Genomic DNA, 20358 nt, shown 5'->3' on the forward strand with positions numbered 1-20358 from the left:
CTCACAGTGTGTCTTGTGTCACAAGTCAGTGGCTTGTAGAATACTGTTGTTTTAAAATAAAGCCATTAACATGTTTAGTTGTTTTTTAATTACAGAAATTTAAAAAGTTGCTTAAGAATTAAAAACACATTGGCAGCCAACTCCATGGAGAGGTTGATTCTCTAACTACGTACAGTACGTTTAAAAGTAACTCGGCAGTTTTTAAATTCTAAGCAAGTATGAGGAGTGTCCCAAGAAGGGGAATGCAAGCTTGGGTCTGAGTTTAACTATGAACGTCACAGCTAAAACGTCTAGCAGATGTTTGGAGTTCTCCCATGTTCTCTTTTTAAAATGTCTACTCTGATGAGGAGTTTTGAAGAGTTTGAAAGTTTGTACAGTTCTGTGGAGTTACAATAACTGTCATGTGCCACCAAGACCAAGTTATGACAAGTCTCCCCTGGTGTTTTAGATAGAAAATACTCAGTAGAGGTTTACCAGTTCTGCCTTCTGGTGGCAGCCTGTGACCGGGAGGCTTGCTTGAAATAAGGCACCTGATCGCACCAGTCACACCCAACCCAGATGATTTGAGCTGGCTTCTCTTGGGAGGCACATTGAGGATTTGAACTGCCAGCCCCTTGCTTCAGCAGCCAGGCTCTCCAACTCACCAAGCTCCCGTGAAACTACAGTCAGTGATTAAAAAAAAAGGAATTGCCTGTTTGCCGGTGTTCAGCTTTGTTCTTATAGGCTAATGTCGCTTGATCTGGTTTTATACAGTATTTGAGTTCAGCCTTTAGACTGTGAGAGATTCTGTTCTCTTTTTCTAGTTTGTATGAATGCAGCTTAGATTGAAAAAGAGGTCTCTTGCTGTCTGTTCTTGATCCTGCCATATAGTTATAAGGAAGATGATGACTTTGAGACAGATTCAGACGACCTGATTGAGATGACTGGAGAAGGAGCTGAAGAGCAGCAGGATAACAGTGAGACGATTGAGAAGGTGTTGGACATGAGGGTGGGCAGAAAAGGAGGTGAGCAAACAGTTGCCTTCTCTGACATGGCAGTGTGTACAGTACAGTTCAGAGATTTGCCTCCCTTCCCTGGCAGCTTTAACCCTAATTTTGTCCTTTTTGGGTAATGACCAGCAATTTGATGTGACCTAGAAAAAGACACCACTTTCTACCTAATTTATGATATGCATGTCAAGAATTTTAAGCAGTATGTGAATATGTGTTCAGGCTGAAGATATTTTATTATAGGAGGCAGAGAATCTCACACTCAGAAGGACCCAGGGCATTAGGAAGCTGTCCGTTTAAATGTGAACTGAAATAAAAGAGGTCCTTGCAAGAGCACCGTTTTATGTTCACCTGCATACTAAAGAGATTCTACTGGAGCAGTAGTGTGAGAAATGCAGGAGGCCCTTTTGTTTATATGGGAGTAAGGAACTTTTACTATGGTAGGCTGCATTTGTGTGCACATTTGCACCGTTCCCCTCTTCCCATGTGACATAACTAGGAAGGGAGCCCTTGGCTTCAAGACATGGTTGACCACCCAGTGAACAAACAGCTGATGAATTCAGTGAGGGAGGATAGTTGTGTAGCCAAAACAGAACCATTTCTGTGTTGGGGGAAGCTGTCAACTTGTATGCAAGAATCCTAGGGCTTGAAGAAATATAAAAATATATACGGAAGAGAAATTACGGTGTGGAAGAGTGAAACCTACAGAACAGCTGAGTGAGGACAAGACATACTTAGGGTGCCCAGCAGTTTTTGGGCTGAAAAACCTCAGAAAAGCAGGGAGTAGAAATGTAATGGAGTGTACAAAATGGGGTACCCTGGAAGAATCTTACTGATGTCCACCTCCTCTCTCTTGGCAGCCACGGGTGCTTCCACTACTGTCTATGCCACAGAAGCCAGTGGTGACCCTTGTGCTGGCTTTGATCCCGAGAATGAGGAAGGGGAGGCTCAGTATCTGATTAAGTGGAAAGGCTGGTCATACATCCACAGCACCTGGGAGAGCGAGGACTCCCTCCAGCAGCAGAAAGTCAAAGGCATGAAGAAGCTGGAGAACTTCAAGAAGAAAGAGGAAGAAATCAAGCAGTGGTAAGCCCCCTCCCCACCCTTCTTCTGCCCTGTTATAATACTTGGTAGAATGCGTGGGCACAAGCCACCATGCAGGATGGAGTCTTATGCTACTCTGCTGCAGTGTAGGTGAGCTGTTATCAGCCTGTCTATCTCTTGGTGGCCAAGAGTTTTGTTTAACATCTCCTTGCTTCCATAGATTAAGAGGGTTCTTTATTTCATACGGGAATAAAATACGTTTTGTTTAGCTAGCTTGCATGGTTTGTAGAGTATGGGGTGATGTTGGGCTGTTTTGGTTCCTAAACATGATCTACTCTGGATCCCTTCTGTGGTTAAAAAGTGGAATGGAAATAAAATGGAAGAAATAAACAAATGTATGGGCTAGCGTCTTGTTAAGCATCTGCTAAGAAGAAAGTCCAGCCAGCATAGTAATGAGGATTAAGCCACTTACAGAAGCCTTGGTGTTGCATAAGGAAAGCGTGGATTTTCTTCATAGAGATAACTGCATGAAGAGCAGCAAGTGGGACAATTCTACATTGTGCAAGCAGGGCAATCCAACTTTGCTAAGTGGGATACTAGCCATGGAATTCAGGAAGGAAAGGAGGCATGCCATAGCTGCAGAGCCATGGCCTTTTCCCACCCAGGTAGCTTTCAGTTCTTCCTTTTCTAAAGGGTAGAATGATACTAAAGTTTCCTAGTTCCTGTTGGCATCCCTTTCACACACGGTCTTGCTTGCCTCTTTCCTGCACAGGTTGTCAAAGGTGAGCCCAGAAGATGTGGAATACTTTAACTGCCAGCAAGAACTGGCTGCTGAATTGAACAAGCAGTACCAAATAGTGGAAAGAGTTATTGGTGAGTGCAGTGGCCTTTTGGTTTTTAACCTTTAAGTGACATAGGTATTTGAGCTGCTAGCTGTAAATAAGGGCCTATGGTCTTCCAGATGTTGTTGAATTATAATTCCCATCATGTCTGACTGTCGGCTTTATTCACTCCAGTAGATGGAAACTGAAGGCCAGCTGAAAGTTGTTTTTATACATCTACAATGTGTAGTAGATTAAACTAATTGATTATTTAGTAGGGGCAATTTATAGGAACAAGACAAAAACTAATTGGTGGAGCTGCTTTTATGCATGTTTATGACATGATTTTCTTGGTTGTCCTACTTTTTTGGTTCTGATACTTAAGAAATTTTGTAAACTACTGAAAAAACATTGTGAAATGGTAACATAAATGTTGTAAGTAAAGAAACGAATGAGGGCACGGAAAAATAAAAATAGAGAGGTTTTTATCTGATGGTGAGTTGTACCTGTTGTTTAGCAAATTTACAGTGCAGTTAAATTTACAGTCGTGCCCCGCTTAACGATTACCCCACATTATGACAAATCCACTTTATGATGATGTTTTTGCGATCACAATTGCAATCGCAAAACGATGGTCTAAATGGGAGAATTTTGCTTAGCGATGATTGGTTCCCTGCTTCTGGAACCGATTTTCGCTTTACGACTATCAAAAACAGCTGATCGTCGGGTTTTCAGAATGGCCGCTGGGTGCTTAAAATGGCTCCCCGCTGTGCTTAGGGACGGATTCCTCGCTATACAGGCACTGAAAATGGCCGCTGTATGGAGGATCTTCACTGGACGGTGAGTTTTTAGCCCATTGGAACACATTGAATGGTTTTCAGTGTGTTTCAATGGATTTTTATTTTCGCTTTACGATGTTTTTGCTAAACAGCCATTTTCCTGGAACGGATTATCGTCGTTAAGCGAGGCGCCACTGTACAATTATAAGGAAGGGGTAAATCCATCAAAATAGCTGTGGATGATGGAGGATACTTGAACAGAAGGCTGACTAACTGCTTTAGGGGCTAATGGGGTGTGACTGTATGAAATGGAATAAGGGCATGTCAGGTTGGCTAGCTACCACCCAAGGCAGTTAGCATTCTTCACACAGGTTTTTTGCTGCAATCCAGCCTGCTTTGTCCCATTTGAAGAGAGGTGTGGAGCTGGCTCAGCCTAGAATGTGCGCTATGTCATAGAACTGATGGGCATTGTGTGGCTCTCCTGTTGGTATTAGGTTGCATTAGGTTGTCAGATGCTGGGAACCTATGCAAAGCAGTTGTTTTGTCAGGTAAAATATAGTCAAGGAGAATAGTACCAAATCTTCACAGGTTGTTAATAAAACCAGGAAGATATTTATTTATACAAACAGACTAAACTTCAAAGACATGGTTACTAAATGTCATTTTGTAATTTGTTGATCTTACTGATATTTATTTTTCAGATATGTGCATTTCATTCTGTGTTTCATGATGATGGGGTGACTGTAACAGCTAACAATAGGATTGGTTAATACTGTACTTTAGATCTGTTAGATTCTTAGCTTTATGATATGGTGACTGAATTCCTAGCAATGCCATAGGAATGGTGGTGGCTCCTTTTACTTTATTTTTATATAGCAGTGGTGTCTTGGAAAAATGGCCAACTCAGATGAAAACCAGGGTAGCCCTCGCTGTTGTGGCTCTTCCTTCCTTAAACTGAATAGTACAATATACAGTATAGAATATGCATACTATTTTCTTTATGGCTGCCAAAGCATTAAAACACTGTATTTTTTTGCTCTTTTGGTATTGATGTATAGCTACGAAGACAAACAAATCTGCGACACCTGTGTCTGACTTTCCAGGTAAGGCAGAATAAACGACTGGCTAAAATAATACCATTAGTATATAAGAAGAGATTTAGTGTGGTGTTAAAGAGGAGCGACGGCAGATACTGCCAATCCAAGTGTTGACCTCTATCAGATGAGGGAATCGCTGAGCCTATGGGCCGCATGGTTTCTCTGCTATTTCTACCCCTGGACCCACCTCTTCTCCCAATTTTTGACAAAAACGAAGATGACCACATCTCTAGGGCATCCTGGATATGTGTGGGAAGCATTTGTTTTCTCTTGAACTTGGACATCAGTATTAAAGTTTTTTAAAAAGTGGAAGTCACCGTTCTGGTGCTTCTGGTTTTCTGGGGAAGGGCTGCCGTTGTGTGTAGCAATAATGGGGTTTCTGGTGGAATGGACCTCCAGACCTCTGAAGTTCTCCACCCCTGTTCTGGTCAGTTAGGTTTATGGAAGCTGCTGTTTTTCAGCTCGTTGCAGGTTGTCATAAGAGTTGTGGTTTGTGAAGCAAATTGGATTCTTTTCTGTATTATCTGGAACACACTCGTGTCTCATCTGATTTTGAAAGCCAAGCAGGGTCAGGCCTGATTAGCAGTTGGGTGGGAGCCCAGGAAGGATCTAGGAAAAATGCCCTTCCTGAAGCCTCAGAGAGTTTCTGCCACTGTTATCAATAGATGCAGTCGGATGTAGGTGAAGAAGGCTTTCTGTCCTTCTGTGCATGTTGGTGTGTGTGTGTATATGTGTTTATGTTTGCAGGGAGTGAGTATAAATGGATCTGCTCATGGGACATCCTGTTTTGGGTGATACTTGGGAGCCCAAGTAAATGAAAAGTTGCTAGCCTAGCAGCGTTTTGGCTGCTCTTCTAAGGATCTAAGTAGCCTGCATTGAATTCAAATTAGTTGGAGACTGAGGGAGACTTCCAGATAAATGTTTTAATGGCCTAGAGCAGTGATGGCGAACCTATGGCACGCGTGCCACAGCTGGCACGCAGAGCCCTCTCTGCAGGCACGCGAGCCATAAGTCGCCGGACCGCTACTCCCCCCTGCACATCCATACCTGAGAAGGCGGCTGCAGCCGTGGTTCTGGCGCTTCGGCAGGCGGATCTAGAGCAGCTGGTGCTGTTGGCGGATCTGGAGTGGGATCTCGAGGCACCTTCGTGCCCAGGATTCCCCCTTCTGCCGCCACTTCCAGCTCTGCTGCTGCCGTGACACACTGCCTGCTGTATTTTTTTTTCCAGTTTGGGCACGTGAGCCCAAAATGTTTGCCGCCATTGCCCTAGAGCAGTGTCTGGTCAACATAGATGATTAGGAATTTCTTGCAAGTCACTGAGTGAAATCATCAGAGTGCGGCATTTCTGGCTGCCTGTGGCAACTATGTCAGTGCTTAAATATTAGACTTTTGGCAGAAGGCTTTCCCCTCGATGGACCTTGCCAATTTACAGACTGAGTTTTTGTCTTCACACTTTGGACAGTTGCCAGATCTCACTTGTTTTGAACCCATAGAAGTCGTTGTAGAATCCCCAAATGTTAAACCAAATAAATCTGTTAATATTTCAAAAGAAGCTCAATCGTCATTTCCCGCCAAAAGAGAGGAGCTGCTTCAAATTTCTAACGAACCCGATCACAATTAGACTTTTGGCAGCAGTCTTTCCCAAAAGCTAGTAAAGTTCACTGTTTTTGCATGGCAAGTCCCAGAATTGCATCTGGGAGGTATAATAATCGGTGGTCTCTCTCTTAGATTGGTCCCTTGAACTTTCTTTAAGGCACATGCCTTTTCTACAGTGTTAGATTCCTGTGGAAGCTCTTCCTTGAGCATTGCGTCTCTGACAAGCTCATGACTGTATTGTTCCCTCTCTCCAATCTTTGCAGCACACAACCGCAAGTCCTCTTCTAATGAACCAGAGTACCTTTGCAAGTGGATGGGACTCTCGTATGCAGATTGTAGCTGGGAGGACGAGGCCTTGATAAGCAAGAAATTCCAGCATTGCATTGATAGCTTTAACAACCGGAACAACTCCAAAACCATGCCCACTCGGGAGTGCAAGGTTTGCCCACCCATTCACTCCTTGCCTCAAGTTTAATAGGTCCCTAAATTTAGAAAGGCTGCGTTTTTAAACTTACGTTGGTCAGTGTTGAGCTGGAAAAATATTTTTCTTTGTTATAAAATAGCATTCTTTAAAACTTAAATGCTCTCTTTAGTGTATCTTGTAGTTTGCTTGAGAAAATAACTTCTTTGTGGCTTGTGTGATGAAGATATTGGGCAAAAACAAAAGACTTTAGCTCACATTATTCTAGCACAGACTAACATGGCTACCTCTTCTGAAACTACTTGTATGATTAAGTATAATATTTGGACAAAAATATTCCTGGTTTGTCAGTGTGCTGTGAAAACAATGGCAACCAATATCTGGTGTTTTTTTAAAAAGGATACACTTATCATGTTACTGATTTCACATTTTGCATTTCATAATGAGCCATGCTTCTTTCTAAACATGTTCATCCAAATTATAGGTCAGATGGTGAAACTGTTCATGAGCATGAGATTGTATTTCTGGAAGATACTGAACGATTGAATGTTCTCCCATGAAACATGTTCTCTGTGTATAAAAAAATAATGTGGAAGAAAGCCAAAGTAATCTAAACAAATAATGTGGAAGAGGTCCATGTTAACCGTCTGCCCAGCTATATGCTGGTTATTTTTCTTTATAGTATCCTTTTGTGGTTAGGGAACAATCGTGCCGCCTCCTGCAGCTTCAATTCAGATAGCTCAGTGGGTTGCTCTGCCATCTCTTCGGTTAATGTGTCTGGAAACACTCCTTAGCTCAAAATCCAAAGTGAGTAGGAAATGGGCTGTGGTCCACTCACTGGTCACCAGTCGCTACGCAGTGCTGGGGGTCCTTTGTTGTCGTGGTGGTGTCAATCTGGGAAGAATCCTGGCAGGCACTTCCCCGCCCTGCCCTGCCTCATCGCTGGCGTGTTTGGCTCCTTCCTGGATGGGCGCGATGACAGCAAAGGACCCCCAGCACTGCGTAGCGATTGGTGAGTGGACCAGCTGGATCTGCAGGTAGGGAATGGGCCTCCATGGCACCAGGGATACAAATACTAATAGCCCACATCTGTTAAAAACCCAACAGACTTCAAACTGGAGTGTTCTTCAGCTGTATGTTTATATAAGTAGAAATGTCTACTCCCGTGTTCAGAATGTATAGTTTCAGTAGTAAATCATTCTCCACGAATAATACTATGATGGGAAGAGATTGTTGTACTTCTCTGTCTGTGTCCATTTGCAGGGTGGAGTTGGATGTGGTCCAACAAATGTATTTTGTTCATTGTGTGTTTTGAAGCTCAAGAAAGGCATAAATATTAGAGGCTGAGAAACTGTAGTCAGTAGAGTAAATCTTTATGATCTTTGCCATTTTAGGCATTGAAGCAGAGGCCTCGGTTTGTTGCCTTGAAGAAACAACCTTCTTACATCGGCGGGGAGAATCTGGAGCTCCGAGATTACCAGCTGGAAGGCCTCAACTGGCTTGCTCACTCCTGGTGCAAGTAGGTGAAAGAAGGGGGCTTGTCTGGGTGAAATAACAACCAAAAAAAAAGTGAGCCTAACTGGATTAAACCAAAGGCCTGCCTCATCCAGCTGTTGTTCACATAACAGCTAACCCTGGGACATTCAACAGCGTAGCATGTTCTCACGCATCTGATGATGCACCTTTTTTTCCGTTACTGGAGAAGATACCCATTATGAATGATAAATGTTATTAGCCTTATTCTCATTGAATTGATCTGATTATCCGTGAAGCTGTCTAAGAGTGTATCTACACTGTACAGTTAAAGTGGGTTTGTTATCACTTCCACTTTCCTGGCTTCGCCCTCCAGAATCCTTGGATGTGTAGTTTGATGAAAATTCTCTGCTGCAGTTTAGGGAAGTGCTCTCTAGCCCAGAATCCAAAGTATCTCCCCAAACTGTAAATCCCAGCTTTCCATAATACTAAACTGGAGAGGTCAAGGTTTATATACTTCCATTGGTTCATTGGGTCTGCCTTCGGTGGGATTGACAGCTGCTTTTAGACCTTTCTCTCCCCATAAAAATCTAGAAGGGCATCTCTGCATTTCAAGTTTGTATTACTTGCCCAGACCTTGACCCTTTAATTGAATCCTAACTCCCAGCATCCTCAAGCCAGCATGGCCACTGGGCATGCTGCCTGAAGGATTCTGGACCCTATATTTAGAGAGGGAGCTTTCCCAGGCTCCTGATTTGAGATGGCTTAAATCTTTTCTCTCCAAGTTTCATGCATGTTTTTATAAATTAATCCCTTGCCCCCAAGCCTTCACAATAAGGTATAGAGAGAAATGGGAATTAATGAATGGATGATTAGCTTTTATGTTTCTGCCACCTGCTCCTCTGCCTTTTCAGGAACAACAGTGTCATCCTGGCAGATGAGATGGGCTTGGGGAAGACCATCCAGACAATCTCTTTCCTTTCCTACCTCTTCCATCAGCACCAGCTCTACGGTCCCTTCCTGATTGTGGTGCCCTTGTCGACACTGACCTCTTGGCAGAGGGAGTTTGAGATCTGGGGCCCGGACATCAACGTCGTCGTGTACATAGGAGATCAGATGAGCAGAAACGCTGTGCGTAAGCTAGAGCCAAGGAAGCTGGGTAACGGAACCATGCAAAATGGCCGCCTCTTTGGGTGGGTTTTACAACTGTGCCTTTGGCTGTGTGATGCAGGGTTGGAAACACTGAATTCAGGTTTTTGCCTTGAATGAATCGTCTTCTCATATTGCTAGGAACTCAGTAGTTAAACTGCATCCATTGAAGTAGGCCACAATCCAGAAGAAGTGTCTACCAAATAAAGCAGCTGGAAGGCTCTTCATTACATTTGCTGCAACATATTAACACGGCTTCTCCCCCCGCCGAGGAAATTGTGTTTGTTTATTTAATAGCTGCATTTATAAGCTGCTTTCCAAATGATGCCTTTTGCTGCATCTCAACAGAGTTGAACCTTGTTAGAACAAAACAGTGTTAAAACAAAGGCAAATGAAAGAATACAAGAAGCAGTGATATTTAAAACAGTCCGTAGAAATTTAAGGATGCAAAACAAATTTCAGAAGCCAGTCAAATAAAACTACCGAGTTCAGCTTAAAAGCTAGAAGCCTATTTTAGCCAACGGCGTGCAAACAGAGGAAGGTTTTAGGAGCCCACTTAAAAGAGGAAGCTGAATCTGCTCCCAGGGGAGGGTATACCATCAATGGGAGTGAGCAAGAATATGCAGGATAGAACATGCACAGTAAGAAACAAATTGAAAGAAGTAGTTGTGTGTACCATTTATATGTGCCATAGTTGTAAGGACTGCTGGATAACTCAATGCTTTAGGTCTCTGGCTACAAAGCCAGAGGTTGAGAGTTTGATTCCCCAGTGGTGCCTTCTTGTCAGGGGCTGGTCTTGATGATCCATATGGTTCCTTCCAGTTCTAAGGTTGTTATTATTATATATAGTGATCTGTGTTCATGCACTGGAGCTTTTTTTTTAATGGTGATTCAGACTGGTGTTTTGAATTTTCCCCCAATGCAACTCTGTTTCTGCTGGATTTATATAATTTATCTTCTCTCTCTCTGGTGCTGGGTCATGGAAGGTGGTCTGTAGAGTGCTGGAGACAGATGTTTCCAGATATTATTAGACAGCGTTTTCCATGAGGAAATTGTCTATGCTGGCTATGTCTGATGGAAATTCTAGGCCAACAGCTGGAAGATCACATTGCCCTCTCCCCAATTTAGGCTTGTCGTGGAGTCTTTGAATTGTGGAGTTAGAAGAATTATGTAATCTAGAATCCTTATGTACTGTCAAGTCAATTCTGCCCTTTGGTGACTCTCGCTTGGTTTTCTAGTTATGAAGGTCCTTCTGGTGGTGCTCTGAGACTGTGTAGCTTGCCCAAAGTCACACAGATGGCAGAGCATGTAACCCAGTCAGCTACATGTACTGTGGGAGATTTTAGCAGGGCTTTTTCCAGGAGCCACAGTGGGGATTCAAACTATCAGCCCTTGCCTCTGCAACCAGGCACCCCAAGCTGCTGAAATAAATAAGCTTTATGTAGCATTTTAGAATTGGAAGAATTATCTAGTTCAACCTCTTGTTGGTGCAGGACATCCACAGCTGAACATCCCTGGTCGATAGTCATCCAGTAACCTTTTAAAATTTTATTTGCCTGCTGCTTTTTGAAGGAACCTGTTCTACTGTCAATTCCATTAGTAAGCTGTTAATTGGAATTCTTTCAACAGTGGCGCAGCACCCTTGAGAAAACAGGGTCTGTTGCATTCCTTTGAATGGTTCAAGAAACACTGGAACAGTTTTTCTCTGACCCATTTCTTCTTGCCCTTAACTTTTTTTAACTTCCACATCCTTCCATCTTAGTGTAAGTAAAGGCATTGGCAGGCTTATGGACTGAAGTGAGGGGGAAGTTCTCCACTACAATTTCAGTGACGGAGGACACCCTACCCTGCTTTTCATAAAGCTGCCATAACTTTTGGAGTCTTGGTAAATCAAACAGTCTAACTCCATCCAACTCTGGCCCAAAAGATGGAACCACCCTTGAGGACCAGACACTCTTTTTCTTCTTTGAAAAAGAAAGAAGAAAAGCTAAGATTCCCAAATGCTTGCTTTACATTCTGTAGTCTCTGAAAAAAGCCACAGAATAAATGGTCTGGGAGAGCCAGTGCAGTGTAACAGGTGGAGTGCTGGAGATGTGGGTTCAAATCTCTGCACATACGCAGGAGCTCACTGATGGATGGCAAACGTAAATTGCTCCTTAAAATACCACATAACCTCAGTGTGGGAAGCTCCTGCCCAAGGCCATTAATTGTTATCTGTTTCAGTGAGAGCAAACTGTCCTGGCAGAGAAGCAGCAGTTGCCAGCAGGCGGTGGAACCTACTCATTCTGCCTTTTTCCTTTAGAGTTGGATCATAAATTCAAAGACTTTCTCTGGCCAATCCTAGTGGTGATTAGGTAACCAGTATCCTATCTGAATTCTCACAATATACGATGTAAACCTTGCTAAGTTAATAAAAGAGTTCTCAAGGTGTTGCCTTTAGGCTCTGCTGGCTCGGACATCTGCTTGTTGATTGTCAGCTTCTTGCTGGTAATTTGCAGAGTTCCTGTAAAATTCTCAATATTCTGACATTGGTGACTTTGCAATTGCCTTTCTATTGCTCCGTGATCACCTACACCCCAGAAACCTTATTAGGGTTGGGCAATGCTGGCTTGTATGGTGGGAGTTGCAGTGCAGCACAGCTGGAAAACCCCAGTGTGAGGAAGACTGATAATAGACGAGTTAACATGCAAAGTTTCTGGCTTTTTCTCAGATCCGTGAATATGAGTGGATCCATGCTCAGACGAAACGACTGAAGTTCAATGTGCTTATCACGACATACGAGATTCTCCTGAAAGACAAGGTGTGTGGTGTCTTTGTATGTAACAGGTCCGAGTATGAAAAATGAGGGGGTGACTGCGTGGGCATTTACCCCTGCAATTTAGTCCACTGCAAGGACAGTTGGTTCGCTCCTAAAGATGGTGATCAGATGATCTCTTTGAACCAGCCTGCCCCCAGAGTGGTTCTACCTGGATCTTTCTGAGCCTTTATTAAGGGCTTCTGGGTTTTTTTGTTTTTGGGTGTTTTTTTTGGTGTGGGTAGGATTGTTTTGTTTTGTTGGTTTTTTCTAGCACATGCAATCACTAGAGATGAACCAAAAGTGAGGCTCCATCTGGTAATGAATTTCCATTATTGTGAAGTGGCTTAATAAGAGGACCACTTTAGGATATTGGCAGATTAAATACTTCCTCTGCTTCTCAGCAGAGGGGCAGAGGAAGCTAATTTTTTAAAGGCACAGAAATGCACTTCATCAGGAAAAAATGTAGAAAACTGCCTGCAGCCAAACCCATGACAAAGATTTTTAAGTCTTTGCCATGGATTCATGCTTTTAGAGACAGTCCCTTCATTTTCTTTTTATTATAGCTCCTAAAATCACCCTAGAGAATGAGCTTTTCAATAAAGGAAACAGTTTTTTTCTCACTGGAGGGGTGTGTGACTTGCATGTGGAAGATTTGTGGCTTGTTGTCTGATGATTTCAGTTTTCAAAACGGAAAAGTATCTTAAACCATGATTTAAGTAGCACATGACATGAAACACCCCTGTCGTAACCTGGGTGTGGCTCTTAGCACATTCACCAGAGTCCTTTGTACGTACTGAGGTTCTGTGGCACTTGTGGCAGCATACTGAGATTCTGTGGTAGGTGCAGAAAATTCTCTCGGAACAGAGAACGTTTAAAAAACCCCTCATAGTCTGGCTTTCTTAAGTGGTATGTCCTTGTCCTCCCTCTTTCAGACTGTCCTGGGAAGCATTAGCTGGGCCTTCCTGGGTGTGGATGAAGCGCACCGCTTGAAGAATGATGACTCCTTGCTGTATAAGACATTGATTGACTTCAAGTCCAACCACCGATTGCTCATCACTGGGACACCCCTTCAGAATTCCCTCAAAGAGCTTTGGTCCCTCCTGCATTTTATCATGCCAGAGAAGTAAGTCTCCTAATGTATACAGAAGGGAGGACGTGAGTGTAGAACAAATGCCGGGCTGGTAAACAGAAACATAAAGATTTATGGACAGTTGAAATGTGCCAGTGTGGATGAAGCCGACAAGTGCCCTCCCTCCTTCCTGTCTCTCCCTTTTTTAAAGAATAAAACAATGTTTATAATTAGGGCAGCAAGGTTAGGCTTGAAAATATCAAAAATGTTAGGTCAAATGTCCAAACCGTGATATTTTCCTAGTGTAAATACAGTTTGTACGTCAAACGTATTGGCTGAAATCCTTTTGCCGTACGTTACATTGTGCAAATACCATCAACCTGCGATCATAAACATTTAGTTTGATTTGATTGAAAACTCCGTATTCCCCACTCCAAATTCCAAAGCTTCCTAAGGCTCCTTTTTGACCTGCAGAGGCTTTGGAACCCTCAGGACGGGGTTGTGGGAATGTTTAATATCCAAAACTGACTCCTGCAGTATGGGTGTGTGAAGAGTGTTTGAAAACAGTCATCTCACAAACTCCAGGAAGGGAAACAAAGTTGCCACCTCTACCTAGTGGCTAATTAAGACTCCCTAATAAACATTGTGGCGTTTTTTGAATTTCTTCTTCAAATTGGAATCAGTTTCAGTTCACCATAAAAATATAAACAATGTCATACTGGTCATAATTTCTTGCCAGGAGTCCTGCCAATAGGCACATTGCATCACCTGCATATATAGACTCGCAAGTAGATGCATGCAACTATGCTTAGATTAAGCAGTTTAGTTATTCCTGGCAGAATATCAGGCTATGCTGGCACAAAAGTTTGCATGTGTAGATAATGTGTCAGTGCTTTCATTCTCTACCCTATAACCTTCCTTTTCCCTGCCATCAGTAAAATAAGAGTACACCACAGAATATAGGGAACACAACTCTTTTTGAGATATGTCAACTTGTTTTGTATTCTGATACCTTTGGGAGGAAAGAGAAGTTGGGAGTTCTGTAAGGTGTGTAGCTCATTTGCCTCATCCCTCTGTCCTGCACCTCTTGCTATCAGGTTTGAATTCTGGGAAGATTTTGAGGATGACCATGGAAAAGGGCGAGAGAACGGGTACCAAAGCCTCCACAAAGTCCTGGAGCCCTTCCTGCTCCGTAGGGTGAAGAAAGATGTAGAGAAGTCCCTCCCGGCCAAAGTGGAGCAGATTCTTCGAGTGGAAATGTCGGCTCTCCAGAAGCAGTATTACAAGTATGTGCCCTCAAGTGGTGCTTAGTAATTCCCAAAGCATGCGTTGAAAGAGGACTTGGTTCATGGACTGGTAAAAGAAATGTTCATCTTTTGGAAATGTTGATTATATTATGATATCTACGGGCACGTATTTCACGACCCCAGGAAAATCCCATTGTTCCATCTCTTGCTTGACGTAGCCAGTTTAGAACAGTTCTTTGTTTCGACCAGGGAATCAGAGAGCTAGAATTGTCCATAATATACCATACATCCTTAGTTGGTCCTGTGTTAAGGCTTGTGAGCTTCCTGTAGGATTGATCCCCTGATGATCAAACCTTGAGTAGGGCTACACGTCCCCAAATCCCTAGCCAGCATGGCTGCAGGCTGGGAGATTCAAAAAGTTGTAGCCCAACTGTGATGATGATGATGATCCATTGAACACTGCCCAGTTTATCAAGCCATGTTTAAATTGACCCTTTCTTTTCTGTTTGCCCTGCAGGTGGATTTTAACGAGGAACTACAAAGCTCTCTCCAAGGGGACCCGGGGCAGCACATCTGGCTTTCTGAACATAGTGATGGAACTGAAGAAATGTTGCAACCACTGCTATCTGATAAAAACCCCGGAGGAGAATGAGAGAGAGAACAGTCAGGAGCTGCTCCAGGTGAGCCACTTATGAGGGGTTTGGGGTTAGATGGAGATTTGCCCATACGCTGAGAATACACCATTAATGGATTGTCTTCTGTCTCAAGAGTTTGCAACAAAAATTGCTGAAGTGGTGAACTTATGTGACAAAGTCTTCCTGTAGGCCAGAGATGGGCAATAGGAAGTCTGGAAGCTAATGTTGAGCCCACTGGGGGACTGTGCGCCCACCAGAAATAAGCCGTCCCGACTCTCTGCTTTCCAAACGGGTAACTGGAAAGTCTTGGGGAAATAGCAGAGAGAAGGTCCATGCATACTAAAACATAAGCCTTTGCTTCACTTTAGAGGAGACATCTAATTGTTACAGGTCTTCTTTTTTGAACGGAAATACACATTTTTCCCCCAGCAGGAGAGAGGGTTGTCTAGAGACTGTTAAAAATGGCTGGAAAATACATGTGGGTTATGAGCTAGATGTTCCCTTCTGTGACAAATTGGCACATAGTTTCCAAGGGCATCCTGGGACTTTCAGCCTAGACAGGTAACTTGGCCAGGCTCAGGAGGGCTTTTGTCTCAGTTCTTGTTGATTCTAATATGGATCTATTTTCCATACCCACCTTTTTGGCTGCTGTTGTTTGCTTGTTTAGTGATTAACAAACCAAGAATTCAGTTAACCATTGGACTGCTTTTTAGGCAGGGTTTTTGATCTTTTATTTTCTGTTGGTGTTGGTTTTGAATTTTTTTATTAAAAAAAGGCAGGATGGGCTTATGGTCACCCAGTGACCTGTGTGGCTAAACAGGGATTTGAACCCAGGTCCCCGGGGTTGTAGGCCAGCACTTTCAACCCCTGCACTATCTTGACTTCTGCTACAAGAGAATGGGAATGACTCCCATGTTCTTTTCAGTCTTTAATCAGGAGCAGCGGGAAGCTCATCCTCCTGGACAAACTACTGAGCAGGTTGCGTGAGAGGGGCAACCGAGTCCTCATCTTCTCCCAGATGGTGAGGATGCTGGACATCCTGGCAGAGTATTTGGCCATCAAGCACTACCCTTTTCAGGTGAGGACTTTGGCAGAACAGACCACAGCTATCTCTATGGCAGTATGAAAACTGCTGACGTGTAAAGACATCTTGGCCTCCTAGAGGATGACCTGGGCTTGAAATGAGTGGGCCTTTGTTGTTGTTGTCGAAATCCGCAAGGGTAGGAGGAGTAAATAAACAGGAGTGTTCCTTGGGATTTGGGGGTGTAGTGCTTTACCCTCTGGCAGTGCTTCTTTAGCATCTCTGGAAGCCATAGTCTTGGTGCATGCATCAGTGATGTGGTGGTAACTTTTGAAGTGCAGGCACAGGTTGTGACTGTCCCGGGGGCCACCCGCCCCAGGCGAATTGTGTCTGTATCAACCAGCCAGTGGGAGTATTTTATATCTTTAAATATTAGGTGGGCCTTTCACGGATCTTCTGAGGCTGCTCTTCTTCAAGAACATCTCCCCAAATAATTTGTTGGATCACAATAGCAATAATTGTCCCAGAGAAACAACAGTGATTCTCCAGTGGCAGGCAGGAATGCAGCTGAAATCCTACTGGATCCTTCAGGGCAAACAGAGAAGCCAGCTTTGGGGAGGGAGGGGGAGAGGATGATAGTAGTTTGCCATGTGACATGATTGTCCTTGTTGACCTGGTGTTTTCACCCTATGAGACCTGGCTCACTGCTCTACTGCACAAAGATATTGACTCCCAGTTCTAGGCCTTTGTGTACAAAAAGCACACACTGGAGCCTTAGGCTCCATTTCAGGAAGGGCCTTGATCTGCAGGCAGCTCCTAATTCAGAGCCTGTAACGGGAGCTGGGGAGTCACCTGGTACGTGCTAGGGCTGCCCATCCACCCTTTCCTGCGGCAGGGAGGTTATTTTTAAATCACTGTTATTTTTAAAAGTGTTGCCTTGCTCTAAGCTGGAGTAAGCTGTGTGAGGGTTTGTGGTTCTGGGGCAGCCGGAGCACAGCTAGGGAGAGCTGGGCCGCCCCCTTGTTTGTGCAATCCAGACCTTGACCCCGTTGCCATTGTTCTCTGCAGCGCCTGGACGGCTCGATCAAAGGAGAGATCCGGAAGCAGGCACTGGATCATTTCAATGCTGAGGGCTCCGAGGTACGTCCTTTCGCAGGTGCAGAGTGAGAGCGAGCAGTAGCATTTGCAGAGGAGCTGGGCAGTCCTGGCCGAAGTCCTCCTTTCCAGGTCACAGCCCCTAGAATCCTCCAGCCAGGGTGTGCTTCTGAGAGGCAAGGTGTTGGTTTCTTTTTTTTAAAATTATTGTTGCAAAAACAAATCACATCTCCAAACTCTGGATAAGGTTGGGACTGAAAAAGCACAGCAGCATAATGATAAAAAGGCCATCTTTGAAAGATTTGGGGGGGGGGGGTCCAAAAGAAAACAAGGGATGCAGAGCGCTCTGTTCTTATCAGGCAGGATCCCTGGTTCACCCCATGACCAAGCACAAGGTCTTCGGTCTCCTTGGCAGCTTTCACCTGTACTAGAAATGGCCTACATGGGCAGGTCACTCGGCTTCTCTGAGCAGCGTTAGCCGAGCCTGGACGATGTTGTGGCGGGTGGGAGCAGCAGCAGGGATTCTAAAGCCATGTCTCTGCAGAAGCTGCAAGGTGGTCATTTTATTGGTACAACTTCAGCTATTCCTCCTAGTGCAGCCGTGCATCTATTTCGCTCAAAAGGAATTCCTCCTGTTGCTGTGATGGGTTTTCCCAATTTTGCCATCTAAATGCTCAAGTCCTGCTACACGTGAGAATAGCGGTGGTAGCCCCCATGGAGAGGCTTCCAGCCCTTGTGCCTGGGAGCTCACAGTTCTTTTCCTTGCTTAATCAACATCCTTGCTGAGTCAAGGCGGCGACGTATGTTTTAACAGCCGGTCCTTTTGTCGTGTGTTCAGGACTTCTGCTTCCTGCTGTCCACAAGAGCTGGTGGACTGGGGATCAACTTGGCCTCTGCTGATACCGTGGTTATCTTTGACTCAGACTGGAACCCTCAGAATGATTTGCAGGCCCAGGCTCGTGCTCATCGAATTGGGCAGAAAAAGCAGGTGAGGGGAGCACCCAGAATCTCATGGGTCTCTCTTGGGTTGCATCTGCAGCTAGAGGATGTTAGCCCTAAAATTTTTGCAACAGTAGATACTCCTGGGCAGGATCTCCTCTCGCTTGACCTCCTTTTGCTGAGTCTGATTTGGTTTGCCTCTGGGTTCTGTTTCAAGGAATTGGAGCGAAGGCAAAGGGATGAGGAGAACTCCTGGGAGGAGAAGGGTATCTATCTTCTGCCCCATCCCAGTCCTAACATCCAATGAGCTAGTGTTTTTTACCCTTTCCTATCTTGCAAGTCACTCCGTAACAAAGCTGGAGTGCCACGGGAGACGACTAGGGTGGTAAAAAGTGCTATTTGGTTCATAGTTAACTGTTAACATGTCAAAAGATGGATAATCCATAATGGTAGGTGTGTGTGGAGGTGACACCTTGTCATACCGTCATGACTACTGAGTAAACCCTTAGGAATCAGCAAAAATAAAGAAGAAATAAAAGCGGGGAAAAGATGAAATATTGTAGCACTTTAAAGATTTATTTCATGGTTGTACAGAGCAAAGACTTTGATGTATGGGTGATAGGAGGGTGGGAGACTTACTCCATGATCAAGGAAGTGCAAGAATTTTTGTTACTGCTATGAGTCAGGGAGAATTTGTTGCTGTTGGTCTGGATGATTATGCTGATTCACGAAACTGATTATGGACTTCCCTGAAAGATGCTTATTACTGAAAAATATGGTGTTTTGCCATTTTGCACAAACTACAGAACCCTGCTACATTTTGCATAAAGTGCAGAAAACACCAGCTAAGTCTTTATTGTCTTGTTTCCACTTTGATGGTGAAAGTTTTTGCAGGAATTAGAGAATTCTGGGCAAGCGGGCTTGCCACGGAACACGAAATGGGTAGTATTTTCCACACTCCCGGTGTGATCCTTCTTGAAGCCCCCATGGCTTTTGCCAGATGTGGACAGAGTACAGATATAGGAAGCAGGAGTCTGAGGTTTAGCCTCTAACATCTCTGTTTAAAAGGATCAGAGATCATGGGGCTGGAAAGAAAAACAAACATCCTTTTTCTTTTAAGCTTTGGAACAGTGAATCAGTGATGGGATCAGTGACTTGAGCCATGTATCAGTGCAACTACCTGATGCCCTCTTTTCCCTGCAGGTGAACATCTACCGTTTGGTTACCAAGGGAACAGTGGAAGAGGAGATTATTGAAAGAGCCAAGAAGAAGATGGTGCTGGACCATCTTGTGATACAGCGTATGGATACCACCGGTCGGACTGTTCTGGACAACAGCTCTGGCAGAACCAAGTAAGGCACAGAGGTGTAAGAAGACGGTGCCCAAGGTGGGGACTGGGGGTTGCAAACACCAAACAGCAGGTCCTAGGGTGGGCAAATTGGGGAGAGTCCATGGACTGTACCCACCCCCTGCCTTGAAACAACTGGAAGTGACATTAAGGGGAGTTGTGGGTAGGAATACCATTTAGTAGAGGATTTGCACTCTCTGGGAGCAGGAGTCTTCATTTTCTGCAGAAGAAATGCTTGTCCCTTCGTTGGGAGAGATGACTTGAGGGTTTTATGAAAAGCCTTAGTGGCCTACATGCTTTCTTCAGAATACACTGTTCCTGCTTGCTGCCTTCAAAAAAATAGGTTTCTATCTGTGTGTAACATGGTGTCCATCGTGTGGATTACCTTTGCTTTTTCTGGACACAAGTTTATGCAGTTTTCATCACTTTTTAATTGGAAATTTTGCATCCTAAATAGAGTGAGAGATAATGAATGGGGGCAGAAGGATCCACTGTCCTGTGTCCTCAGGGTAAACATATTTGTTCCTAGCCCAAGTGATGTGAAATGCTTTACTTTCTCCACTGAGCTCTATGGGCAGCTTTTCCATCACTGGGAACATGTAAACATATCTTCTCAAACCAAAGCAAGATTTTAGCCAGAATGAGGTGGTTCTTTGTGCATTGTGTAGAAACATATCTGCCTGTATATCTTTGCATTCATATTCTCACTTCTCAATTTCTCCTCTCACTCTGTTGTCAGTGTTTTCCAAAATTCAATCAGGTATTGTGTTCATGGGGTGATTATGGCCTGTTTTTCCTGATTTGATCTTCTGCTGCTGAAAGCATTATTTTTTTAAAA

At 44.0% G+C, this 20358-nt stretch overlaps 1 protein-coding gene across 8 annotated transcripts in view; it reads left to right on the plus strand.

Moving 5' to 3' along the window:
* CHD2 (chromodomain helicase DNA binding protein 2) overlaps window positions 1-20358 on the plus strand; it is a 70203-nt gene that overhangs the window by 30460 nt on the left and 19385 nt on the right. For all 8 annotated transcript variants that reach the window (XR_013538913.1, XM_072981586.2, XM_072981588.2 and 5 more), the window contains 15 exons: window positions 871-1004; window positions 1850-2075; window positions 2806-2906; window positions 4692-4736; window positions 6590-6765; window positions 8142-8266; window positions 9135-9351; window positions 12080-12169; window positions 13099-13289; window positions 14333-14521; window positions 15000-15162; window positions 16043-16195; window positions 17207-17278; window positions 18072-18221; window positions 19376-19524. Coding sequence is in view for 7 of the 8 variants with exons in the window: in XM_072981586.2 (XP_072837687.2) it covers window positions 871-1004; window positions 1850-2075; window positions 2806-2906; window positions 4692-4736; window positions 6590-6765; window positions 8142-8266; window positions 9135-9351; window positions 12080-12169; window positions 13099-13289; window positions 14333-14521; window positions 15000-15162; window positions 16043-16195; window positions 17207-17278; window positions 18072-18221; window positions 19376-19524 (2181 nt within the window). In the remaining variant the exon portion in view is untranslated. The remainder of the gene's footprint in view (window positions 1-870; window positions 1005-1849; window positions 2076-2805; window positions 2907-4691; window positions 4737-6589; window positions 6766-8141; window positions 8267-9134; window positions 9352-12079; window positions 12170-13098; window positions 13290-14332; window positions 14522-14999; window positions 15163-16042; window positions 16196-17206; window positions 17279-18071; window positions 18222-19375; window positions 19525-20358) is intronic.

The sequence above is a fragment of the Pogona vitticeps genome, chromosome 12 (genome assembly GCF_051106095.1).
Source record: "Pogona vitticeps strain Pit_001003342236 chromosome 12, PviZW2.1, whole genome shotgun sequence".
Taxonomy (NCBI): domain Eukaryota; kingdom Metazoa; phylum Chordata; class Lepidosauria; order Squamata; family Agamidae; genus Pogona; species Pogona vitticeps.